This window comes from Solanum verrucosum, unplaced genomic scaffold, assembly GCF_900185275.1.
Source record: "Solanum verrucosum unplaced genomic scaffold, falcon-dt-bn FXZP01000284.1, whole genome shotgun sequence".
NCBI classification, from domain to species: domain Eukaryota; kingdom Viridiplantae; phylum Streptophyta; class Magnoliopsida; order Solanales; family Solanaceae; genus Solanum; species Solanum verrucosum.
In genome coordinates, this window is record NW_026019936.1 from 417,262 (window position 1) to 441,774 (window position 24,513).

General features: G+C 32.7%; 4 protein-coding genes across 5 annotated transcripts in view; 1 reads left to right on the forward strand and 3 right to left on the reverse strand.

Moving 5' to 3' along the window:
* The first annotated feature begins 2,117 nt into the window (after positions 1-2,117).
* On the forward strand, positions 2,118-2,690 carry LOC125835580 (TATA-box-binding protein-like). The gene has a single exon (XM_049514699.1). The coding sequence runs from the start codon at positions 2,118-2,120 to the stop codon at positions 2,688-2,690; it is 573 nt and encodes a 190-aa protein (XP_049370656.1).
* Positions 2,691-2,838: 148 nt separating this feature from the next.
* On the reverse strand, positions 2,839-6,798 carry LOC125838550 (ADP-ribosylation factor 2-like). Its single transcript, XM_049517598.1, has 7 exons — positions 6,697-6,798; positions 5,742-5,911; positions 4,682-4,752; positions 4,426-4,545; positions 3,288-3,406; positions 3,126-3,207; positions 2,839-3,043 (listed from the first exon to the last, which is right to left on the reverse strand). Exons 2-7 carry the CDS (start codon positions 5,887-5,889, stop codon positions 3,038-3,040), a joined length of 546 nt encoding a protein of 181 aa, XP_049373555.1. The 5' UTR covers positions 5,890-5,911; positions 6,697-6,798; the 3' UTR covers positions 2,839-3,037.
* Positions 6,799-7,686: 888 nt separating this feature from the next.
* The window catches only part of LOC125838303 (cysteine-rich receptor-like protein kinase 2), a 34,631-nt gene continuing 17,804 nt past the window's right edge, over positions 7,687-24,513 (reverse strand). Inside the window, exons 1-8 of one of the 2 annotated variants that reach the window (XM_049517373.1) lie at positions 11,990-12,148; positions 10,022-10,786; positions 9,800-9,913; positions 9,430-9,569; positions 9,115-9,325; positions 8,647-8,881; positions 8,412-8,562; positions 7,687-8,313 (exon numbers count right to left, since the gene is read on the reverse strand). In XM_049517373.1, the coding sequence (XP_049373330.1) occupies positions 7,978-8,313; positions 8,412-8,562; positions 8,647-8,881; positions 9,115-9,325; positions 9,430-9,569; positions 9,800-9,913; positions 10,022-10,772 (1,938 nt within the window). In that variant the 5' untranslated portion in view covers positions 10,773-10,786; positions 11,990-12,148 and the 3' untranslated portion in view covers positions 7,687-7,977. Of the gene's footprint in view, positions 8,314-8,411; positions 8,563-8,646; positions 8,882-9,114; positions 9,326-9,429; positions 9,570-9,799; positions 9,914-10,021; positions 10,787-11,989; positions 12,149-24,513 lie in introns of those variants that run through there. The other variant, XM_049517375.1, reaches the window with a different exon arrangement.
* The window catches only part of LOC125838335 (cysteine-rich receptor-like protein kinase 2), a 48,399-nt gene continuing 46,534 nt past the window's right edge, over positions 22,649-24,513 (reverse strand). The window contains exon 8 of the mRNA XM_049517398.1: positions 22,649-23,126. Coding sequence (XP_049373355.1) covers positions 22,791-23,126 — 336 coding nt within the window. The 3' untranslated portion in view covers positions 22,649-22,790. The remainder of the gene's footprint in view (positions 23,127-24,513) is intronic.

The following is a 24,513-nucleotide window of genomic DNA, read 5'->3' on the forward strand; positions in this document are numbered from 1 at the left end:
GAAAAGGTATTAAAATTTAAGGAAATAATTCAATTTTAATTGAAAAAATCCACAGGAAAAAGTATTAAATTTAAGGAAATCTTATTCCACAAGGAAAAGGTATTAAAATTTAAGGAAATAATTCAATTTTAATTGGAAAAAAATAGTTAAATTTAAGGAAATCTTATTCCACAAGGAAAAGGTATTAAAATTTAAGGAAATAATTCAATTTTAATTGAGAAAAAAATAGTTAGGGGAGGTAAGATTCGAACTTGGGTTTCCTAAAACAAATCATGACACTGTTAACCACCAAGCTACTAAACATTTATGTTGAAATTACGCATATTTATTTACTTAATTAAATTCAAGAAGTCAAAATAATTACAGAAAAATGAAACACTACTGTGGGGAATTGAATCGGGGCAGAGAATAGGTTCGCGACGGCTATTGCCAACTCCACTACACATTACTTTGTTCTTTTAGGGTGTCCAAATGCTATATATACCAATAAAGTCAAATTTTTACGTGTATATATAGTATTATTTTTCGATGAAGGGTGTCCAATTGAACACCCTGGAGCCTACGTGGCTCCGCCCTTGCTTGTGGGCCCGTTGAGGCAGAACTAGAATTTTGACTTTTTGAGTGACCCCATTGAAGCGAAATTAAGATTTCGACTTTTTGAGTGGCCCCGTTGAGGCGGAGCTAGGATTTTGACTTTTTGAGTGGCCCCGTTGAGGTGGAACTAGGATTTCGACTTTTTGAGTGGCCCCGTTGAGGTGGAACTAGGATTTTGACTTTTTGAGCGGCCCCATTGAGGCGTAACTAGAATTTCTACTTTTTGAGTGGCCCCGTTGAGGCGGAACTAGGTTTCAACTTTTTGAGTGGCTCTGTTAAGGCGGAACTAGGATTTTGACTCTTTGAGTTTTGAATTTAGTGATAATGGATGTTAAGTGATAGTAGTTGTGTTTTAAAGTTCATATTTGCTTATATTTGATGTATTTGTTAAAAATATAAATATGATGTTTGTGCAAAATTTACTGAATTTGGCTGAACTAGCATTCTGTCGATGGGAGGTCCTTGTTTATGTTATCATATTATTTGTGGTTGTCATCGTTCTTTTCTTCTTTGTATTTGAGGTTAGTCAGAAATAACATTTTTTTTCTTACAAAGTAGGAGTAAAGTTATATATACACTATTCTCTTCATACTTCAACATTACATTATTTATTGTTATTTTGATGTTTAATACTCATATTAAAGTTTGACTAATATAAATTTACAAGCAAGCGTAATTTATTTCTTAAGACTAACCATCCTAATCAAAAAAATTTAGGCTTGAAATCTCACCCATCATACTGCAACTAATGGATGATATTCTACTATTCAACTTTAAGTAAATTAGTTTTCATATAACAAATTCTCTATAAAAATAAAGAAAACAAATCAAATTGTCATCGAATCACTTGAACAGATCTCTCGCAACACAATTCCAATAATATAATCATTACCATAACAAAGCCAAAAACTCTCTTATAAAATTAAACAAAAAAAATAATTATAAATACATTTCATTTTACTCTAGATTGATCCATGAAAAATCTTGTTAAAATATTTTCAAAAATATTTTTATTATTTGATATATTATAGGTAGTTATAATAAAGAACCAATAATTTTATTAAGTACTAAAAATTATAAAATAACAAATAAAACAAAAAATGAATGAGTTAAATTTTGACTCGCATTTTAGTCCATTTCAACCCAAATAATTTTCGGACAGGTCATTTATTAACTTAAACCATCTTAACTCTCCCAATATCAGTCTATTTACTACCTCTCGTTGGAAATTGGGATCGCTCTAGAAGTCTCAATTTTGAGTCCACGAGAGTAGAGAAAATTTCTATTGGGAATACCAATTACCACCTCCAGAAATATAAATAAATTTAATCGAACTCTAACATGGATATCAGATACAAAAGGGTTCTACTTTAGGGATATAAAAGAAGAATTGTCCCACACCGGAAAGTTAATAATAATAACCGAGATTCACCCTCTATAAAAGGACCCCTCGTCCAAATTTAAATTATTTTTTACCGCTTTATTTCCTTTTTCCTTTCTTCTGCAACTGAAGAACAACAACAATGGCGGATCACTCTTCTGCAATAATCCCTACTCTCCAGAACATCGCGGCGACGCTATCTCTAAACTGCGGTAAATTAGACCTCAAAGCCATTGCACTTAAAGCTCAAAACGCAGAGTATAATCCGAAACGTTTACCTGCAGTGATCATGAGAATTAGAGAACCAAAAACTACAGCATTGATCTTTGCTACTGGGAAAATTGTTTGTACAGGAGCCAAAAGTGAACACGATTCGAAGTTAGCAGCTCGAAAATACGCTAGAATTGTACAAAAGCTTGGTTATCCTGGAGTCAAGTTTAAGGATTTCAAAATCCAGAATATTGTTGCTTCTTGTGATGTTAAATTTCCTATTCGACTTGAAGGACTTGCCATTGCTCACAGTGCTTTCTCGAGTTACGAACCAGAAATATTTCCTGGATTGGTGTATCGTATGAAGAAACCGAAAATCGTGCTGCTAGTTTTTGCTTCTGGGAAAATTGTTATCACTGGAGCCAAGGTTAGGGATGACACATATGCTGCATTTGACAACATATACCCTGTCCTTACTCAGTTCAGAAAGAAGAGTCGGCAATGAGTTGATAGTAACGAATTATCATATTGAATTGAAATTTTTGATACCATAGTTTTGTATTATGGTATTTGATATGCATTTTAAATTGACTGCAAATAACCAGAAAAGAGCTAGCATTTGTTACAAGTTAATAACGTTTATACTCTAACCTAAACAATCAGCAGATTACATACATTCAAACATTGTATTACAAAAACATTTCAAAAGTGACCTCCTAAGAAGCAAATGCCATAACCACACAAATTCAGAAAATGTTTGAAAAAAGAAGAAGAAAGACGTAATAAAAGAAAATGGAATTAGATAAAAACCCGCCTGCATCCAGGATCAATCCGCAACAACGCTACTTCGACTTAGGCCTGTAAATGGAGGATGTTAGGAAAAAAAGAGGAAATTCAATTGTGTACATAGAGAATTTGTGACAGGAACTTTAATCAGTACCTTGTTGGCAATGTTGTTAGAAAGCCAATCAAGCCCCTCGTAGAGTCCCTCGCCAGAAGTTGCACAAGTGCTCTGGATGTACCTGAATATAGCAAAGGGGAAACATTTCAGAATGTCTTTAACAGGAAGGGATGTTGTCACATGTTCTGGCAGAGCGTTTACCAGTGACGCTGCCTGAGGGAGTGGAGTCCAAGCTTATCGGTTATTTCAGCAGCATTCATTGCATTAGGAAGATCTTGTTTGTTAGCAAAAACAAGCAGCACAGCATCCCGAAGCTCATCCTGAGACATATAGGAACAACAAAGGTTAAACTCAATTCAAAGTATCTAGTTCTTTATGCACTTTCTGGTTTGATGAATAACGAATGGTAGATATCTGAAAATAAGATAAAAGGGGGTGTAAGCAGCAAAGAGAACTTGGACTGTGGTTTCCACGTGCATTCCTCCTATATCCTACCTCCCCGTACCCTTTTTTCCTGTGTTCTTTTCAAGCAACAATGGAATCATACACGCACATTGTCGAGTGAAAAGTTGTGCAAAGTATTATAAAGCTTTTTGTTTAGCCTGTTTGTTTAAAAGATGAGGTAGAAGGAATAAGTTCTCTTTTCCACACCCATTTATTCCCAAATTCTCTAGATACATCACTAACTACTTAATTGCCAATCTGGAGTTCTCACATTCTCCTATCAAGGATGAAGGTTGTTGAACTTTGTCTCAGTTACGTGATACATTCCACCAATGGTAGCTTTTAGCTTGTGCATCTTTCAACCTTAACAACCAAAAGTTTATGATTCAGTCTAATATGGCACAAAATCTAACCAAAAATACGAAACAGACGCAACTACCTGTACCTACAATGAAGCTCACATCAAAATTGAAAATTCTTAATCTATATTTTACCAGGAACCTTTTGAAGATTAATTTTCTTAGTGATCTTAATGTTAAAACGGTCTCATCACCAACTCAGGAGTTTTAGTTCAAGAGGATGTGTGACAGAAGATCATAAGCAGTAACCACTTCCCTGCTCAAAGAAGATGACACACAAATGCTTGAGAAGCAGTTGCAGAGTGGTTTCAAGGTCATTGAAAATATCAGCCTTTAAGTAACTAAGTAGTACATAATGAACGCAGAATAACAGCCACCTAGATGATGTGTTGCATACATAGAACTGATCTAGTTAAACTTATAGACTAGAGAGGCTATTATCATATACCATTTAGTATATTTAGCTCTTGAGTTGTAGAAGTCAAATTTGAGCCAGCAAGAAGAACACAAATTACAAAGAGGGCGAGGATTATTACCTCATTCAACATCCTGTGCAATTCATCTCTTGCCTCCCCTACACGGTCTCTGTCATTGCTATCAACCACAAAAATGAGACCCTGAGTGTTCTGGAAATAGTGCCTCCACAATGGACGGATCTGCCAAAGCAAACATAAATAAGATGCAACATAAGTAGAGAGGGAAGTTGAGGCAAGACTAATTTTGTCTAACAGAGACCAGAACTTTATGCAGAGGATAAGTCTTTGGATTAAAAATTTAAAACAAAGAGTATACCTTGTCCTGACCCCCGACATCCCAAACGGTGAAGCTGATGTTCTTGTATTCAACAGTTTCCACATTGAAACCTGAAAATTATCAATTATTATTGATGGCTCATCATAGCAGCTATGTTATCAACATCTTATTAAACTGATAACAGGCAGACAATACAAGATAAAATCTTCAGTAACACTAGGCTTTTGCTAATCAGAGCAGAGGAAATAAATCATTAATCAGAATTAACACTTCCCTTTTTATTTAGTGCATTTTAAAGGAAAGTTCTGAGAATTATAAACAACACACACTACTAAACAACTAAAGACAATCACATCGACTAAATATTGGTTTCACTCTTACCTGTGCAAAGGCGCGGGGGGGGGGGGGGGATTGTGTTATTTCACCAGAAAATGTACTCTTAGTCAATATTCTTAAAAATGATATTCACGAGTGATCCAAAAGGAAATAGCTGTCTGAAACACAGGTATTTCTACAATACCGATAATCTAAGCTTCTTTTTAGGAGCCTTTACATTTGCATATTTTACAATCATAAAGAGATCATCACACAAGCAGTCATCAAGAATCAAGATCACATATTTAGAAGTTCAAAATAATTATTTTTGATTATAGACCACATGCCCCTGATTAGACATTGCTTTCCCTGGATCAACAGAAAGAGCTGAGACAGATGAAGGATAACCAAGTCATAACAAACTAATCAATTGCAGCAAACAGTAAAAGTAGAGGGACAGTTATAGTACTAGTTCTATGCACATTTTCTGTCTCCTTATCAAAATGATAGGTTAGTCTTTCTTTGGGGCAACTTAGTAGCTCAGTTGGTTAGGTACCTAAACTTTAACATTGTTGGTGACTGGTGAGGGTCCGATTCCCCACCTTGTAATCCCCTCCCCCTCCTTTTCCACTTCCCCTATCCCCATTTTCTTTTTATCTTTTTTAAGAAGCAATAGGTTCGTCTTTTGAGTCATAATTGCAACAGAACTAGTCATACTTATACAGCTTAAAACTGTAGAAATGTTATTGCCAGGCATTTTGCTGCATGTCAGTAAAGTACATACCAATAGTTGGAATGGTGGTGACAATTTCTCCCAGCTTGAGCTTGTACAATATGGTGGTCTTACCAGCTGCATCGAGTCCAACCATGAGGATGCGCATTTCCTTCTTGGCAAATAGCCGACTGAAAAGCTTGGTGAATGTCAACCCCATTTCTCTTTCTTCTTAATGATCCCTGCATACATTACAACATTTAATTACACGAATCAAAAACCATAGTTCACCATCTAAGATCAAATGATACAACAGTACCAAAGATGTATCAAAATGAACAGATGACCTGACATCTCTTAGAAGATGGACAGTAAAATTAACAAAATAGGACAGCCCGGTGCAAAACACATGCCGCATTCCCCGAGGGTATGAAAAAAGTCTGTCTACCCTGATGCATGCATCACTAGTTTTACTCTCTTTTTTTGATAACCATGTTGTCTGGACCACCTTGACTAATACCACGAAATGCCTACCACTCCCACCAGCAACAATTACCAGATATGAGATAACTATATCCACCAAGGCTAGGAAAAAGGGAAAAAATCATCTAGCGTTTTTCTCTCTTCTTGGATTTGAACTTGATCACTACGTCACACCTTGGATGTGCATGTATAGCTAATTCTAGGACTCAAACCCTATGATCTACCGGTCATATAGGTCATACAGAGACAACTTTACCTAATTCCAATTCCAATGCTCATTTTGGACATAAAATAAACAAAACAAAACAAAAATCTAACCAATATAGTTAAGTATTGATAACTCTGCCTAACAAAACTTAAGATCTAGATCAATAATTCACGAATCAAATCATCAAATTAGCACAATTTCTCAGAGCACGAAGCAAGTTTCATGTATCAATCTTCAGATCACATCATAACAACAGAAATTCACAGAAAAAATTGAATCAAAAGCTAAGAAAACGTAAATCTGAGATTGATAAATCGAACAAATAGAAGATTTTACCTGAAGAACAGTTTGGGAAAGAGGGATCTAGTGAGAGAAAGCACGAGAGGACAGAGAGAGAGCTTGAGAATAACGCGAAATATGGTAATATTTCGGGGGAAGGAGAGGCGATAAATAAGTAAAGGATACCAAACTGCAATTTAATTCAATTGGAATGACGGAAATGCCCCCACGGTTTGATGTTGGTGTCCGTTGAACATTCTTCATCGAAAAATTATATTTTAGTATAGGGAAAAAGGATAAATATATCCCCGAATTATCGTAAATGGCATGCAGATACCCTCCGTCATACTTTTGGGACATTGATGCCCCTGCCGTCCAAAAATTAGAGCAGATATCCCCTTCACTCTAACTGAAGATTAAATAGGGACACGTGACACAATCTTATCCGTCGATTTGATATTTAATAAATGTTGAGTCGGTGGATAAGATTATGACATGTGTATGTCCGTTAATTTAAAGGGTATATATGTTCTAGTTTTTGGACGGCAAGGGCACCAATATCCCAAAAGTATGACAGAGTATATGCATACCATTTACGATAGTTCGGGATATATTTGTCCTTTATATATAAAAGTTAAAATTACTTTCTAATTTCTATACATACATAATATGAACACCTCTTGACAAATTTTCTGATTTCGCCATTAAACAATAATATTTCTAGTGTGATTCATAAATGGAGTGTGAAAAAGTCGGTGTAGGTAAGCCTTATTACTATCTTGGAAGAAGTGGATGGTTTGTTTTTTCTCGATAAGATGTTCGGCTCACGAAAACATTTTCAATGAAAAAAGACACATTTAAAAACATGAGGGGCTAATTTATAAACAAAACATATGCTCTCAAAGACACAAGGGAGAATTGAACTATCAAGCTGTATAACTAATGCCTACTTATAGAAATGTCATTGTTCAACTTGATGCACAGTGACTGTTCAACTTTGTTTTTCCCCCAAATATTTCTCACCAAAGCTCTGATACCATATAAGAAATAAACACTCGAAAAATATTATTAAGACAAATAAACTATGCTATTACACTTAGCCCTATTTATACATACTACATTACAATCCTTTTCCATGAAGGAGATCCTATACAATCATATTCCTGTTCTAACGAAGCTTAAATGGAATTGAGAATTCAGATAGCCGACCCCAACTTTTGTTTGGAACTGATACACAATTGTTGTTATAACTAACTTCTCGATCATGATGATCGTCAAGAGCACGAGGCGAAATGATGCTTATAATTTTTGCATCAGTTTCAGGGCATTGGAATATCATCATCTGGGGTAAAAAGAACTATGAGATAAGTTGGCAATCGAACTAGAATCACCTTGACTAAGCGAATACTTCTCCCAAGGCCCATGAAGTTCCATGGTGTTCTCATCAACAAATGGTGGATTAGTAGGAGCCGGCAACTCTTCTTCTTTCTCGAGGATCATCTGTAATGCCATAGACATGGATGGACGTAGTGTTTGGATCTCTTGAGTGCACAGAAGCCCCACATGCAAAACTCTCGCGACCTCATTTTTCACATTGATGGTGTTGTAGTTGTGCAACATGAGATTCGGATCGAATAGTTCCTCCACTATGCCGCGTTGATAGTATTCCCACACCTGTTAATTTCAACCAATATAAGAGTTGAGAAAAATATGCAAAAAGTTCTTCAAGATTGAAAACTTTGGTAAGAAAAAAAATGGCGATGAACAATTACAATGGAAACTAAGCTTGCTGTATTTTCATCATTTATGCTCCTGTTATTTTGCCTTCCAGTAACAATTTCCATTAGAAGAACTCCAAAGCTGTAAACATCTGCTTTTTCTGTCAATTGGCCATGTGCCAAGTATTCTGGAGCCATATATCCTCTGCATATTAGACCATCTTAGTTTTCATGTTTTTGTGTACTTTTACGCAAAAAAAAGTAGAAGACGAGATGAAGAAATACTAACAATGTGCCAGCAATGGCAGTGCTTATATGACTTATGTCTTCTTGGAATGACCTGGCCAACCCAAAATCAGCAATCTTTGCACGGAGCTTCGAGTCCAACAGAATATTGCTTGCTTTTATGTCTCTATGAATTATTCGTGTCTTTGTGTTCTCGTGTAGGTATGCCAAACCTTCTGCAGTCCCTATAATTATCTTAAATCTTTTCTCCCAATTTAGATCTTTACCTTTGATAGGGTCTGTCAATTTTAAAGATAAAATCAAGATATGTGACAAAATAATTCTGATGTGGTTATGTGAAAACTGTAAGCAAAGGTGGTTACTTATATTCAACTTATTTTCACATCTATTTTTAGTTGGTGCAATGACGACAAGAATATAGCTTAAATAGAAGTGAGGATTCATATAGCAGACCCCTGACTTGTTTGGGGATGACGCGTAGTAGTTGTTGTTGCAAAATCTGGTTACTTACCAAATATAAAGCGATCAAGACTCTGGTTAGGGAGGAACTCGTATACAAGAAGGCTTTCCGGTCCTGAGCAGCAGCATCCCAATAATCTTATCAAATTTTGGTGCTCAACGCTACTGATTATGTTAACCTCGTTATAAAAATCTGCAGCTCTGTGTTTGTTGTTGAAGAATAGCCTTTTGACGGCAATCTCTCTCCCATCTGCCAAAACACCCTGCAACAAATCAGGCCTCAGACTCTATTTAATAGCCAATACTGCTAGTATTGCATTACTGTTACGGACAATCAACGAATTCAAACAATTCAACCATTACGTACCTTATAAACCGTGCCAAATCCACCTTGCCCAAGCTTGTTGGCCTCATCAAATGACCCTGTGGCTTTGTCAAGAGTCGAATACTTGAAGTTTAAGCTGATGTCATGAAGGATCTTCACTAATTTCTCAGCATCATTTGCCCCTAATAAATTCAAAATTTCCCAGGAAAAAGCACGAGTAGGCCATAATGCCACAAGTTAATTCTTGAAAATTGTCTTCAGTACAGTGTGTGCATTTCACAAGATATATGGTCAGCCAATTCTTTTTGCTATTCTGATTTTTCCGAACCAGTTTTAGCAAAAGATACAATATATGTTCATCAACAATATCCTAATGACTTTAATAATTAATTTTTGGCAGAAAAGGATTCACCTTTTCTCTTCTTCTGGATTTGTTTGTTCTTCCAGACACCAATACCAATGAAAGCACCTACTCCCAAAACGACAAAGGAACTAACAACAACAATGACAATGACTGCAACTTTTCCTGCAATGTGGTGATTTGAAAGTTAAAAAAAAGATCACTTATCGGCAAAATTGAGTGTTTTGTCGATAAATAACAGGCAAATCAGGACGAAAAAAGAGTAAGGATTACCTCTTGACGAGCCTCTACTGGTAGAAATAGCATTGAGAAAATTTGTATCAGAATACCTAATGAAGCATCCAGTGTACAGAGCTCTACCTTCTGACCAAGGCAAGCATCCCAGCATGGATGCAGATGCATTTTGCAAACACGCTGCGCAGGAGTTTGCACTCAGAGTCTTCCAACAATCAGCGAGAACATAAGCTGTCGTGGTGGAAGACCCGGGCACTGACACTTGAGCATGTGCATAACCATTGTTACTCGGTGCATTTGCAATTGCTTGCTGAATGGCTCTCCTAGCATTCTGCTGGAACAATGAACCCTTTGTCGTCCTGTTTCCGCATACATGCCTGTCCTCTGGACCAAAATACTGGTCATAGAAGTTGTAATTGTCCGCTCGCATAAAGCAGCCATCAAGATAAATTCGCGCCTTGTTACTAGGGAAGCACTTGGGAAAAACAGTTCGCGCTTCAGAGAAACATAAGACACAGTCGGGTAATGAAAGATCACCATAGCATTGGCCAAGTCCATAGCTAGCATTTGGTCCAGTGCCTGTAGCTGCTACTCCATTTCCTCTAGTTCTCATTTCTTCACTTATAGTTTCCATTGTATTGACAAAATTTGAGACAGAAACTGTCGTTCCATTTTCACATATGAGCTGGACTATCTGGGATCTTGGTTCAGCCACTGATGTATCTGGTAGAAGTAGGATCAACAAAATAACAAAGTGACTACACAACATTGAAGGGGTTGCTCTTTCCATTTTTGCCAAATGAGCTGTACAACATAGAAACAATGTGAGAGGATTAATTGAAGTACTATTAGAGAAGAAACTAGCTTTGTTATGAGCATTTAGAGAAGAACAAAAGAAAATAGTTTGTTTTGGACTGTGATAGTTCGGACATTGTTTTAAAACACCTTTTTTGTGCGCACGCTTGTGTGTCTGTGAGTTTGTTTAGTTGAGTTTCTATTTTAAGCCAATACGAGTCAGTAAAACGACCGTGCTAGAACCATGATACTTGAGGGCTGCCCAACTCCTTCACCTCGGTCAACAAAACTCCTTAACCGAATCCCGGTTGATGATGAGTCATTTGTAGACTGGAGTCGGACTTGTTTTAGAAACACAATTTTGTCACTTTCAATCTTGAAAAATATGAAAATCTTTTTTAAAAAAGGGTGGGACAACTGCTAATCGTTGTCATCATTGTTGTCCACCAATATCAATTATCACAACCCCACAATCACCGTCCTCAGCCACAACTACCATCCCCTCAATCACCACTGTCCGTCATCATCCACCATCATCCATCATTTACAACCATCACAACCAACTAGCATTACCACAATAACCACCAATCATTACGGGCAATCGCCACCATATCCAATCACCGCTATTAGTCACCACCCCTATTAACTATTATTACCATCCATCACAATTATCCGTAACCACCATTGTTAACCACTCTACCAGAAACCAGCCACCAGCATCACTAGCTACTACCCACCATCACCACTAAGGATGACAAAATTAGCCCATGAAATCATAATCCGCCTATTTCAGCCCAAGTGAGCAACTAAATCTTATCTATCCTGAAAGTTGCACTAAAAGAAAATAAGAAAAAAATTTAAACATTGCAAAATTCATAACAGGAAGATTAAACAATTATCAAATCCTATTCACATTTACAAAAACAAAACAATACCAGATATCATATGCTATTTTTATATATAACACCATAGTATGTGAGTTTGAAATTTGTACAAGTAATAGGTCAAGTTGGACGAATTGGACTATGACCCATTGTTTAGCCCATCACATAACCCATTTATTGATTCAACCCAAATTCAGCTCAAATTAAAGAGCTCACTATCAAAAGAACTTCATTTCTAAAGCTCAAACTCGATACCTCGAAGGATTACTTACCTCCTCCCACAACCGTTGAATCTCAGTGAAAATAGAAAGAAGAAAAGAATACTCACAACGTCCTTCTGAACTCTGAACGGTCTGAATTCGCCGGATTTTGAGTCGGAAAAAGAGATCGCCGGTGCAAACTGATCAGCTGCTGCCAAAATTGTAGAAACAGAGAAAAAGGGAAAAATGAAAGGGAAATTTTATATTCATTAATGGGTCGTTTGGTGAGGGAAGTCTTTTTTTTTTTTTAACTTCCAATTTTTTTTTTTTTTTTGAGATCAGGTATCCGATGTTTATATTGAGGTAGACTAAATTTGAATGATTTTTGAGTTAGTGTTCGATATTTATATTGGAGTAGATTAAATTTGAATTCATACTAAAAAAAATAATTTATGTTAGAGTGAAGAAAATATTTACTAACAAAGACGTATACTTAATAAATAAAGAGTTCGAATTCAATTTTTTTTATTATCAATTAAAAATGTTTATTACTTTACCATATATATATATTTTTTGTGTGTGAACAAGAGAAAAGAATTGTGGAAGAATTTGATGGAAGGATTATTTGTTTGATTTTTTCAAAATAAAGACTTGGAAGTCAACAAGGGTCTTTTTCTACTTTACTTGCACTGCCCAAAGCCCAAAGGAGAAGAAAAAATATATTCTTTAGTTCTAATTTACGTGACAAAGTTTGATTTGGTACAAAAATTAACAAGAAAATAATATTTTTGTGATCTTTGATATGTTATAATTCTTTGTATGGAGGTAAATTTTTGACGTTTGTCTTTAAAAAAGATATACTAATATTTGTGGTACTAAAAAGGTTTCTCATGCATCCTTACTAAAAAATGATCTAACTTTCTATTTATAAAAGGTAAAAAAGAGCAAGGCTTTTTAGGAAGTTGTAAAACTTTTAAATTTATTTACAAGTTGCTTACTTGACTGTAAATTACTATATATTAGAAGAGTCTAGGATTTACTATCATTGTTCCAATTAAATCATTACAAATGTCCAATACTTACTATATAAAATATATAAGTGGGCCTCACCTCCTTCCCCTTAAATAATATTTTTCAACCTTATTATGGTAAAAGTTGAATTTATTATCCTTTTCATTTAATTTTATATGATATTATTTTTTTCTATAAAATCATTATATATGTTTTAATAATTTAAATTTCAAAAACATCATAATTTAACTTTAAAGATTTTATTTTATCAAAATCTTGTACATTGAAATATATAGTTATGAATTTAAAATATTTTTAAAATCATATAAAAATTTCAATAACTTCTCAAATTCCATAATATAACACTTAAATACTACATATTATATATTAATTACTATACTATAAATGACTTAAATACTCCATATTATCTATTACAATAATTAACAATTATTTGACACTTTAAATTCTATCAATGCCATATAAATTAGGATAAAAAACCTAACATATAATATTTAAATATATTTAAAAATAATATAAGTAATACTATACATTACAATAATTAACAGCTTAATTATTTAAAACTTATATAAAAATTTTAATTGAGTCTCTAAATTCTATTGGTACCACATAAAATAGATTATATAATAAACATATATTGTTTGAAATTGACGAAAAAGAAACAATAAATTACAATAATTAATAAAAAAATAGTCCACTCCAAAAAATCTATCAATTAACTACATATATTGTTTGAAATTGATGAAAAAGAAACTATAAACTACAATAATTAACAAAATAAATCTCTCGACTCCAACAAATCTATCAATTAATGCCACATAAATTGGGACATGGCAAATAACATATAGTATTAAAAAATTAGGTTCAAAATGTACTAAAAAATACAATAATTAACAACTTAATATATCAAAGAGACATAAAAAAGGGTTAATATTTAAAATTCTGCATGTGCCACATAAATTAGAACAAATAGAGTAATAAATATTACTTTCAAAATTATGTTAAAAAAAAGTACTACAAATCCCAATAGCTAACAATTTAAAATATTTTTAAAATCATATAAAAATTTCAATAACTTCTCAAATTCCATAATATGACATAATTTTTTTTTAAAAGTGTTATAAATCATAATAAATAGTACAATATTTAAACTACTTTAAAAGCATTATAAATTGTAATAAATAATACAACAATTTAAATTACTTAAAATTTAACGACTTAAAAATATTTTTTTAAATGTATTAAAATTTTGGTTAATTGTCAAAACTTTACATGTGCCACATAAATTGGGACATGGACAGTCACACATATTTTTTAAAAAAAATTACATTAAAGGTATTCTATCAATTAACAACATATATTGTTTGAAATTGACGAAAAAGAAACTATAAACTACAATAATTAACAAAATAAATCTCTCGACTCCAACAAATCTATCAATTAATGCCACATAAATTGGGACATGGCAAATAACATATATTATTAAAAAATTAGGTTCAAAATGTACTATAAAATACAATAATTAACAACTTAATATATTAAAGAGACATATAAAAAATGGTTAATATTTGAAATTCTGCATGTGCCACATAAATTAGAACAAATAGAGTAATAAATATTATTTTAAAAACTATGTAAAAAAAAAGTACTACAAATCACAATAGCTAACAATTTAAAATATTTTTAAAATCATACAAAAATTTCAATAACTTCTCAAATTCCATAATATAACACTTAAATACTACATATTATATATTAATTATACTATACTATAAATGACTTAAATACTCCATATTATCTATTACAATAATTAACAATTATTTGACACTTTAAATTCTATCAATGTCATATAAATTAGGATAAAAAACCTAACATATAATATTTAAATATATTTAAAAATACTATAAGTAATACTATACATTACAATAATTAACAGCTTAATTATTTAAAACTTATATAAAAAATTTAATTGACTCTCTAAATTCTATTGGTACCACATAAAATGGATTATATGATAAACATATATTGTTTGAAATTGACGAAAAGGAAACAATAAATTACAATAATTAATAAAAAAAATAGTCGACGAAATTGACGAAAAACAAATTATAAATTACAATAATTAACAAAATAAATCTCTCGACTCCAATAAATCTATCAATTAATGCCACATAAATTGGGACATGGCAAATAACATATATTATTAAAAAATTAGGTTCAAAATGTACTATAAAATACAATAATTAACAACTTAATATATTAAAGAGACATATAAAAAAGGGTTAATATTTGAAATTCTGCATCTGCCACATAAATTAGAACAAATAGATTAATAAATATTATTTTCAAAATTATGTTAAAAAAAGTACTACAAATCACAATAGCTAACAATTTAAAATATTTTTAAAATCATATAAAAATTTCAATAACTTCTCAAATTCCATAATATGACATAAATTTTTTTAAAAAAGTGTTATAAATCATAATAAATTGTACAATATTTTAACTACTTTAAAAGTATTATAAATTGTAATAAATAATACAACAATTTAAATTACTTATTACTTAAAATTTAACGACTTAAAAATATTTTTTAAAATGTATTAAAATTTTGGTTAATTGTCAAAATTTACATGTGCCACATAAATTGGGACATGGAGAGTCACACATTTTTTTTTTTTAAAATTACATTAAAAGTATTCTATCAATTAACAACATATATTGTTTGAAATTGACGGAAAAAAACTATAAATTACAATAATTAACAAAATAAATCTCTCGACTCCAACAAATCTATCAATTAATGTCACATAAATTGGGACATGGCAAATAACATATATTATTAAAAAATTAGGTTCAAAATGTACAATAAAATACAATAATTAACAACTTAATATATTAAAGAGACATATAAAAAATGCTTAATTTTTAAAATTTTGCCTGTGCCACATAAATTAGAACAAACAGAGTGATAAATATTTTTTTCAAAATTATATTAAAAAAAAGTACTACAAATCACAATAGCTAAAAATTTAAAATATTTTTAAAATCATATAAAAATTTCAATAACTTCTCAAATTCCATAATATGACATAAATTAAAATAAAAAAATATATATATATTGGGCCCCGTGCTGGCACGGGATCCTATATCTAGTCTTTTTAGAAAGTTGTTACAAAGCTTTTCAAAAAATGGGTCGTATGAGAGAAAATCAGAGTAGCTACATATATTATATTTGCAATTTTAAAAAATAAATAAAGTCGATATAAATAACTGAGCCTATAAAACACTCACAAAAGTTATGAGGTCTCAATGTTTGGTATATTTTATATGATATTCAAAATTCACAAATTCAATTGATTTAAATTTGCACCTTTGTAATATGGGCTTCTCCAACCCTAACCTCTATTTTACTCTTCAAATATAAAGTTTTCTATTTTTTCAGACAATCAACTCCAACCCAATTTTCAATTTTACTCTCTAAAAAGGAATCTTTTTCTTTCTCCTTAATATTATATTATTATTTCTATTTCATTCTTATTTTCTTATTTCATAATATACGTAATTTTTTTCTTCAAATAATCGCTTTATAGATTTTTCATGTAATATAAAAATTTATTTTTTCAAATTATTTACTTAATATAAAATTATATTTTTCTAAATTTCTAAATAACATAAATTGCAAGTTAATATTATATAATATACAAATTAATGAAAAATTCAAATAAAAGTGAAATTATTAATGAAATATAATTACATAAATACTCTACTTTCAAAATTATTACATTGCTCTCATAAATTCTCTATGAATGCATTACGGAGTTCAAAATGAGCATTTTTATCCTTAATTATTTTATGTCTAGCTAAAGATTGTTCAAATCAGATATTTTCATGCAACAAGAACAACTATGAATAATTAAAGAAAGAATTCAACAAGCACAATCGCAATCACAACTACACTAATTAAGTGGATCATACACTAATTTTTTCCGAATATTGTTAAATCTGAAAATGACCATTACTAAATTATCGTTGTGATAAAATTATAATGTTATGTATTCTCATCTTGTATTTAAATTATTATGTTATGTATTATATTTTTAAATTAAAATTTTCATCTTATCATTTTAATTTTTTGCATTCGTCATAGTGAAAATTAATGATGATATCAAACTATATTAAAGTGACAAAAATTAAAAAAAATTGAGACATTATTAATTCGGGATGAAAGTAGTATAAATTAAATAATATAATTTTTAAAATGTTATATAACATTAAAATGAATTACTATAATTAGAGATATAATTAATGGTCTTATATGAAAAATAATATGTTAATTACAAAATAGTAGAAATAATAATAAAATATTGAAAAAAGTGAAATAGAGAGGTTGAATAGTAGTTCTCCAAATTTGGAGAACTACTATTCACCTCTCTATAAATGGAGAATAGAGAGTCATTTAGAGAAAGGTTGGAGAGAGCATTTTCTATTTTACTCTCCAAATTTGGAAAATGGAGAGTAGAATAACTGTGGGTTGGAGATGGAAGGATTATTAAAGTAATACTAACTAATCTTGCAAAAGAGGAAAGGTTGTGAGATGCAATATGGTATCTTGGAGAAGTCAAATACTTTATTTAATACTCTCCCTATTCTTATTTATGTGATATTTTTTGGTTTTCGTGATTCGAACTTTTTAATTTTGATAATATATTTGGACATATAGTTTTTTCTAGATAAAATATATATATATATATATATATATATGGAGACTACATAAAAAAAATGTAAGTTACAATAATTAATAATTTGTTTGATTCTCAAAATCTGATCACATAAATTAGGACAAAGAGAATAATATTATGTAACTTTAAAAAATTGAGATATAAGTACATACGTAAAGCATGTATCGTAAGACTAGTTCTTATTAAAGACAACTCAAAAATTAATCTACCTCAAGGTGGCAGGGATTTTAGTTAGACTCCTAACTTGTATATTTTAAGCTTGTACTCTGTCAAATTATAATTAGTTTTATGCATCATTCTATAGAGAATCGTTTATCTAAATTACCTACATTTTTGTTCCAATTACTATTTGAGAGATTCAAAATGAGTTGTTTCAACAATTAATAGAATTATCAATGTACAAAAGTTCTTAGGAATACAAGTATTTACACACACATCAAAATTGTAGCATTAGATTCTAGGCATAATCACCACCATATGTCAAATCCAAACAACTCTAGCTAGGAACAAATTATTAAAGCAACTAACGATTGGTGTAATATATCACAAATACAATAAATTATAGTTGAAAATAAAATGACAAAAATGAATAAACAAATCTTTAGGCTGAGACGCATGATATCTCACTCTCTTTAAGGAGATTCAAGGCCACTGTGGCATAATCTACACTGATCCAGCAGTATCACTCTTGATTTGTCCCCTCCAGGATAGAACAACCCAACAACGTTGTATAATTCAAACAACTCCGGATTAGTTGAAGAGTCCAAACCTCCATATAAGAATACTTTCCTTCAACATATTATTGCTCTCTTTTATATAGTGAATATAGTTTAAGACTTAGAATATTATTCATTGTCTCAACTATCTCTTTCACTGTACTAACTCAATATATACACAATACAACACTTCTCATATTTGGCTAACACACTTTCTTATATTCCCAACACAAAGTAAGACCACACTATTTATAAGTGAGGAATTCTTCCTTGCAATAAATAGCAAGATAATAGGTAGTAAATTGGGTAAATGAATAGCCCAAAGGTTACATAAGTTACAACCATAATGAGGTAGAATAATAGGTGAAGAATGAGTTAGAGGTTACAAAAGTTAGGGGAAATTATAGCCACATTCTACCATATTGACTCATGTGAGTAATGGACATAAAATGTTGTCAATACTCACGTATAGAGCCAATGCATCAAATTAAGATTTAGGCATAATACATAAACATGACCCTTAACTTGGCTTCAACGGAAAACTATGCCTTCCAACTTTGAGTGTGCACAAATATACACTTAAACTTGTATAAAATTAAACAAACAGACACACGTGTCCTACATGACATAATACATGTAGGATGCCATGTATGCCACAAAATTGTCATGTAGGGTGCCACGTAGGACGAATGTGTCAAGTTGTTCAATTTTATACAAGTTTAAGTGCATACTTGTGCACACCCAAAGTTAAAGGTCATAGTTGCCAGCTGACGCCAAGTTAATGGTCATGTTTATGTATTATGTCAATATGCACCATTAAGGTACATGCATAATACATAAATGTGCCCTTTAACTTGGCTTCAAATCACATTTATGCTCTACAACTTTGGGTATGCACAAGTAGGCACTTAAACTTGTATAAATTTGAAAAAGTAGACACATGAGTCCTACGTGGCATAATACACGTAGGACACCACGTAGGACAAAAAATTACATGTAGGATGCCATATAGGACATGTGTGTGTATTTGTTTAACTTTATACAAGTTTAAGTGTCTACTTGTGCACACCCAAAGTTGAAGAGCATAAACGTGATTTGAAGCCAAGTTAAAGAGCATATTTATTTATTATGCCTTAAGGTACATGGGCCACTTTAATAATATTAAAATGCTCACAATCACTAACACTAACTAATCGATCATGACTTGAGATTTAATGAAATAGTGAGGATTCATATAATTGATGATTCAAACTTATTTGGACTGAGGTGGTGTTGTTGTACCTAACAACTCGAGCATGATTAAATCTAAGCAACAAGTGAATATAGACTTCAACAAACATACAAGGATTAAACTCTTAATCCTGCAACCTGCAACACCCTATTACATAGAGAGCCAAAACAATACCTCTATTTCCCACTATCAACTAACTGTAGTTAATACACACTTCGATCACATGCTACACATTTAACTCTAACTATGCTCATTGTTCACTGAAATAATAAAGATACGATCCGTTCCTTTATAGATTAGACTCGTACCTTACAAGCTAAATCGCACAAGACACAAGCTTTAATTAACAACAAAAGACATAATTGATAACTTTATTAGGTCCCTTAAAGTTCTTGAAGGCTTGTATTCTCGAGAGACAAAATACACTATTTTCTTGATTATGCTCAAATGTGTTTGCTAGGTTGTTTCATATCAACAAAGATATATTATCCTCTGAACAAAACAACCTAGTGTCCTCCCATTGGTTGAGGACTCTGTCCTCTTTTCCCATGCTCACCAACCATGATAGTTTGTCAGCTTTACAGTTGTTCCCCATTTCAACATAGAGACATGCACAACTCATGGAACTAGGTCCATTGTTTGTTAAAACCATCAAAACAACAGAGTTACAAGATCAATTAGTCTTTCTAAGGATCAATTCGATTTGGGTTGCTATCCTGTCAAATACCTCAAACTGACTAGTTCAAAGAGCCTATATAAGATGCCATCAGAGGTCAAAGAAAATATACAATTGCCAAAACCTCCTCAAACATTTTTGTTCTACTCTTAACAAACATTGTATTTTCTATTTGATTTACTGTGTAATCAAGAGAGAGAGGGGAAAAATATTGTTGTGAGGCACTGGATCTATCAAGAGAAAAAAAGATAGAGTATATATAGGGGTGGCAAAATCAAACCCAACTTGTCAGTTCTCCTAATTCGTTTAAGTTTGAGCGAGTTATTGACTCGCCCATTTATTAGTTCAATCCATTTCAACCCATTAAAAATTGAGTTGATAGGTAATCCGAACTGACTCATGACAAATCTTGTCAAAATATTTTTAATTTTTTTTTTGAATTTGATATGTTATATATAGTCATAATAAAGAAAAAGATTAATTTATTAGGTACTGAATTAGTTTAAAATAACAAATAAACAACTAAACTTAGTAAAAAATGGGTTGAGTTGGGTCTTGACCCAATTGTTGTCTTAACCCATTATGACCCGCTCAATATTTAATCCAACCCGTCCAATTACCACCCCTAAATATATACGTAGGAACTACACTTCACATGTCCTATAAAAGACAAACTTCAAGAACTTACAGAGAACTTGCAACCTAAGGGGACTAGACTAAAACCTCATTTGTTTGCACTTAATGGACGTCTGAATCTGAATGGTTCAGACATTAAGACCATTAAGTGTATTTGTTTTCATTAAGATTTAAGCACTTAATTGGTCTGGATAGGTGTTAATCAATAAGATATAAAGCAAGGTCTTAATATCATCAAGATGTATTAACCATTACTCTATCCACAATCACCAGCCACCTCTGTCATTACAACCACTACAATTGGTAATCACTACTAACAAATGCTACCATACTTACCCCATCTCTGTAATCACCTCCACCTCCACTATCACTATCAATCACTACCACCACTATAATCAATTCCTACTACCAATAAACGTACTATGTTATCACAACTAGCACCGCCACAGACTATCACCACATCATAACTAGCACCGCAACCAACTACCACCACTATGGTCAGTCTTTACCAATCACCTCCATCATCATAACTAGCACTGCAACCAACTACCACAAACACATCATCAACCACAACATATTCTTCAGCCGCCACCATCATTATGTCTAATTACAAACACCAACCAACTTCACCATTACAACCATCAACACCACTACCAATGACCATCATTATGACAAACACCACAACACCAACCACCTCCACCATCACAATTATCACTACCATCATTACTAGACACTAACAACAACTATTACTAACACCACCACCACTACAAAGTATCTTCACCATCACTAGCAAGCATAAGTCTGTCATTTTTAAAAATAAAATAGTGATTTTATTTTATTATTAATTTTAGGCTAAAGTATTCATTACCCCCCCTGAACTTGAAGCTTTTTATTCGGTGTACACCTAAACTATGTTCCGTTTTAATTACCCCCGAACTTGTTTATTCCTCATCACGTACACCTTTTTTGTCCACCTGCTCCTATTGTGACTACACGCGTGCGACAACTGACAAAAATGGTGATGTGGATTTCCACCTGGATAAATAATAGCCACCTAGATAGATTAATATGTCAAAAAATAAATATCAAACATTCATTGTTTAAAAGTTATTTTTGAATAGAGGCTTATTTCACGGAACTCCTTCTGGATTTGGGTTTTCTAGACGTGAAGTTGGTCGATTAAATTTCAAATTTGTCTGAAATTCTTACCAAGTAAGTGTTAATCTTTGTTTCCTTTACCTTTCATATACATTTTGCCCTATTTTTCGTTTAAAATATGCCAAATATTAAAGAAAAATGGAGATTTTACGTTTTTTTTTACCGTTGTAGCTTTATGATGTGGCAAAAAAACACTTTCTCACGCGCTTAGTAGAGTGTGTTGTCAATTTCTACGCCAGGTGGACAATAAAGGTGTACGCAATGGAGGAATAAACAAGTTCGGGGTGGTAATTAAAATGAAATATAGTTTAGGTGTACACCGAATAAAAAACTTCAAGTTCAGGGGGTAATGAATACTTTAGCCTTAATTTTATTTGGATTGTATATTTATTATGTACACTCAAATATTGAAACAAACAATCTTAATCATTCAAATATGCATTTAGATTCAAACGTCTAAATCTTAACGAAATAAATGAGGCCTGAGATCCACATTGGATCCCAAACAATATAAGAACATTTGGATCATTTACTTTGTCTTCACTCACTAATCATTCTCTTATTTACTAGGCAGTACACCCCCCCCACCCCCCCCACCCCTCTGTACTTTTAGAGTTGAGGTGTCTATATGTACACAATCAAAGTTGGAGTGTTTAGTTTCCCAATTGAGGTCAATTTTAAGTGTCTATATATGTATCATGCCTATAATTTATACTTCAGTTTCAGGGCATTGAGATATCATCATCTGGGGTAAAATGAACTGTGAGATAAGTTGGCAATCGTAGCAGAATCGCCTTGTTTAAGCGAGTACATCTCCCAAGGGTCATGAAGTTCCATGGTTTTCTCATCCACGAATGGCGGCTTAGTTGGAGGAGGCAACTCTTCGTCTTTCTTGACAAACATCTGTAATGCCTTAGACATGGATGGACGTAACGTTGGGATCTCTTGAGTGCACAAAAGTCCCACAATTAACACTCTCGCAACCTCATTTCTTACATTGATTGTATGGTAGTTATGCAACATGAGATTTGGATCGAAGAGTTCCTCCACTATCCCGCGTTTATAGTGCTCCCACACCTGTTAATTTCATCCAATAAAGTCAAGTTCAATGAACAAAAATGTTTCAAGATTGAAATTTTGGTTCAAGAGAGAAGTGATTGATCAGAAATTACATCGGAAACTAAGCTGACAGTATATTCAGTGTTTTTTCTCTTGTTATTTTGTCTTCCAGTAACAATCTCTAGTAAAAGAACTCCAAAGCTGTAAACGTCTGCTTTTTCTGTTAGCTGACCGCGTGCTAAGTACTCTGGAGCCATATATCCTCTGCATAAATTGGGTAAATCATCCATTATAGGACGATATTAGTCTCTGTGTTTTTGTGTACTTTTACGCGAAGAATTAAAAGATGAGATGAAGAAATACTGACAATGTGCCAGCAAGTACAGTGCTTATGTGACTCTTGTCTTCTTGGAATGACCTGGCCAACCCAAAATCAGCAATCTTTGCACGGAGCCTCAAGTCCAACAGGATGTTGCTTGCTTTTATGTCTCTGTGAATTATTCGTGTCTTTGTGTTCTCGTGTAGGTATACCAATCCTTCTGCTGTCCCTACAATTATCTCAAATCTGTTCTTCCAATTTAGATCTTTACCTTTGATAGCGTCTGTCAAATTTTAAAGTTTGAATCAATACACGTGACAAAATCATTCAGGCATGCTTATGTGAAAACACACTACTTAGTCTTAATGCAAAGTCGGTTACCTATTAACTTATTTGTACTTTGATTTTTAGTTGGTGCAATGATGAGATGAGTTCAGCTTAAATAGAATAGTGAGGGTTCGTATAGCTGACCCCTAACTTGTTTGGGACTAACACGTAGTTGTAGTAAAGTTTGGTTACTTACCAAATATGTAGCGATCAAGACTCTGGTTAGGGAGGAACTCGTATACAAGAAGGCTTTCCGGTCCTGAGCAGCTGTATCCCAATAACCTTGTCAAATTTTTGTGCTGGACACTACTGATTATGTTCACCTCATTATAAAAATCTGCAGTTCTGTGTTTGTTGTTAAAGAACAACCTTTTGACGGCGATCTCTCTCCCGTCTGCCAAAACTCCCTGCAACAAAATGCGCCTCAGAGTCTGTCTAATTGCCAACACTTCTAGTATTGCATTGCTGTTAACATAATCACACTACAGTCAGCCATTACATACCCTATAAACTGTGCCAAATCCACCTTGCCCAAGCTTGTTGGCCTCATCAAATGACCCAGTGGCTTTGACAAGTGTTGAATACTTGAAGTTCAAGCTGTTTTGAGAAAGGATCTTCACTAATTTCTCTACATCATTTGCACCTAACAAGTTCAAATTTCCCAGGAAAAGCACAAGTAGGTCATAATGCCTCAAGTTAATTCTTGAAAGTTGTGTTCGGTACAGTTGTGTGCAAATCGCAAGATATATACTCAGCAAT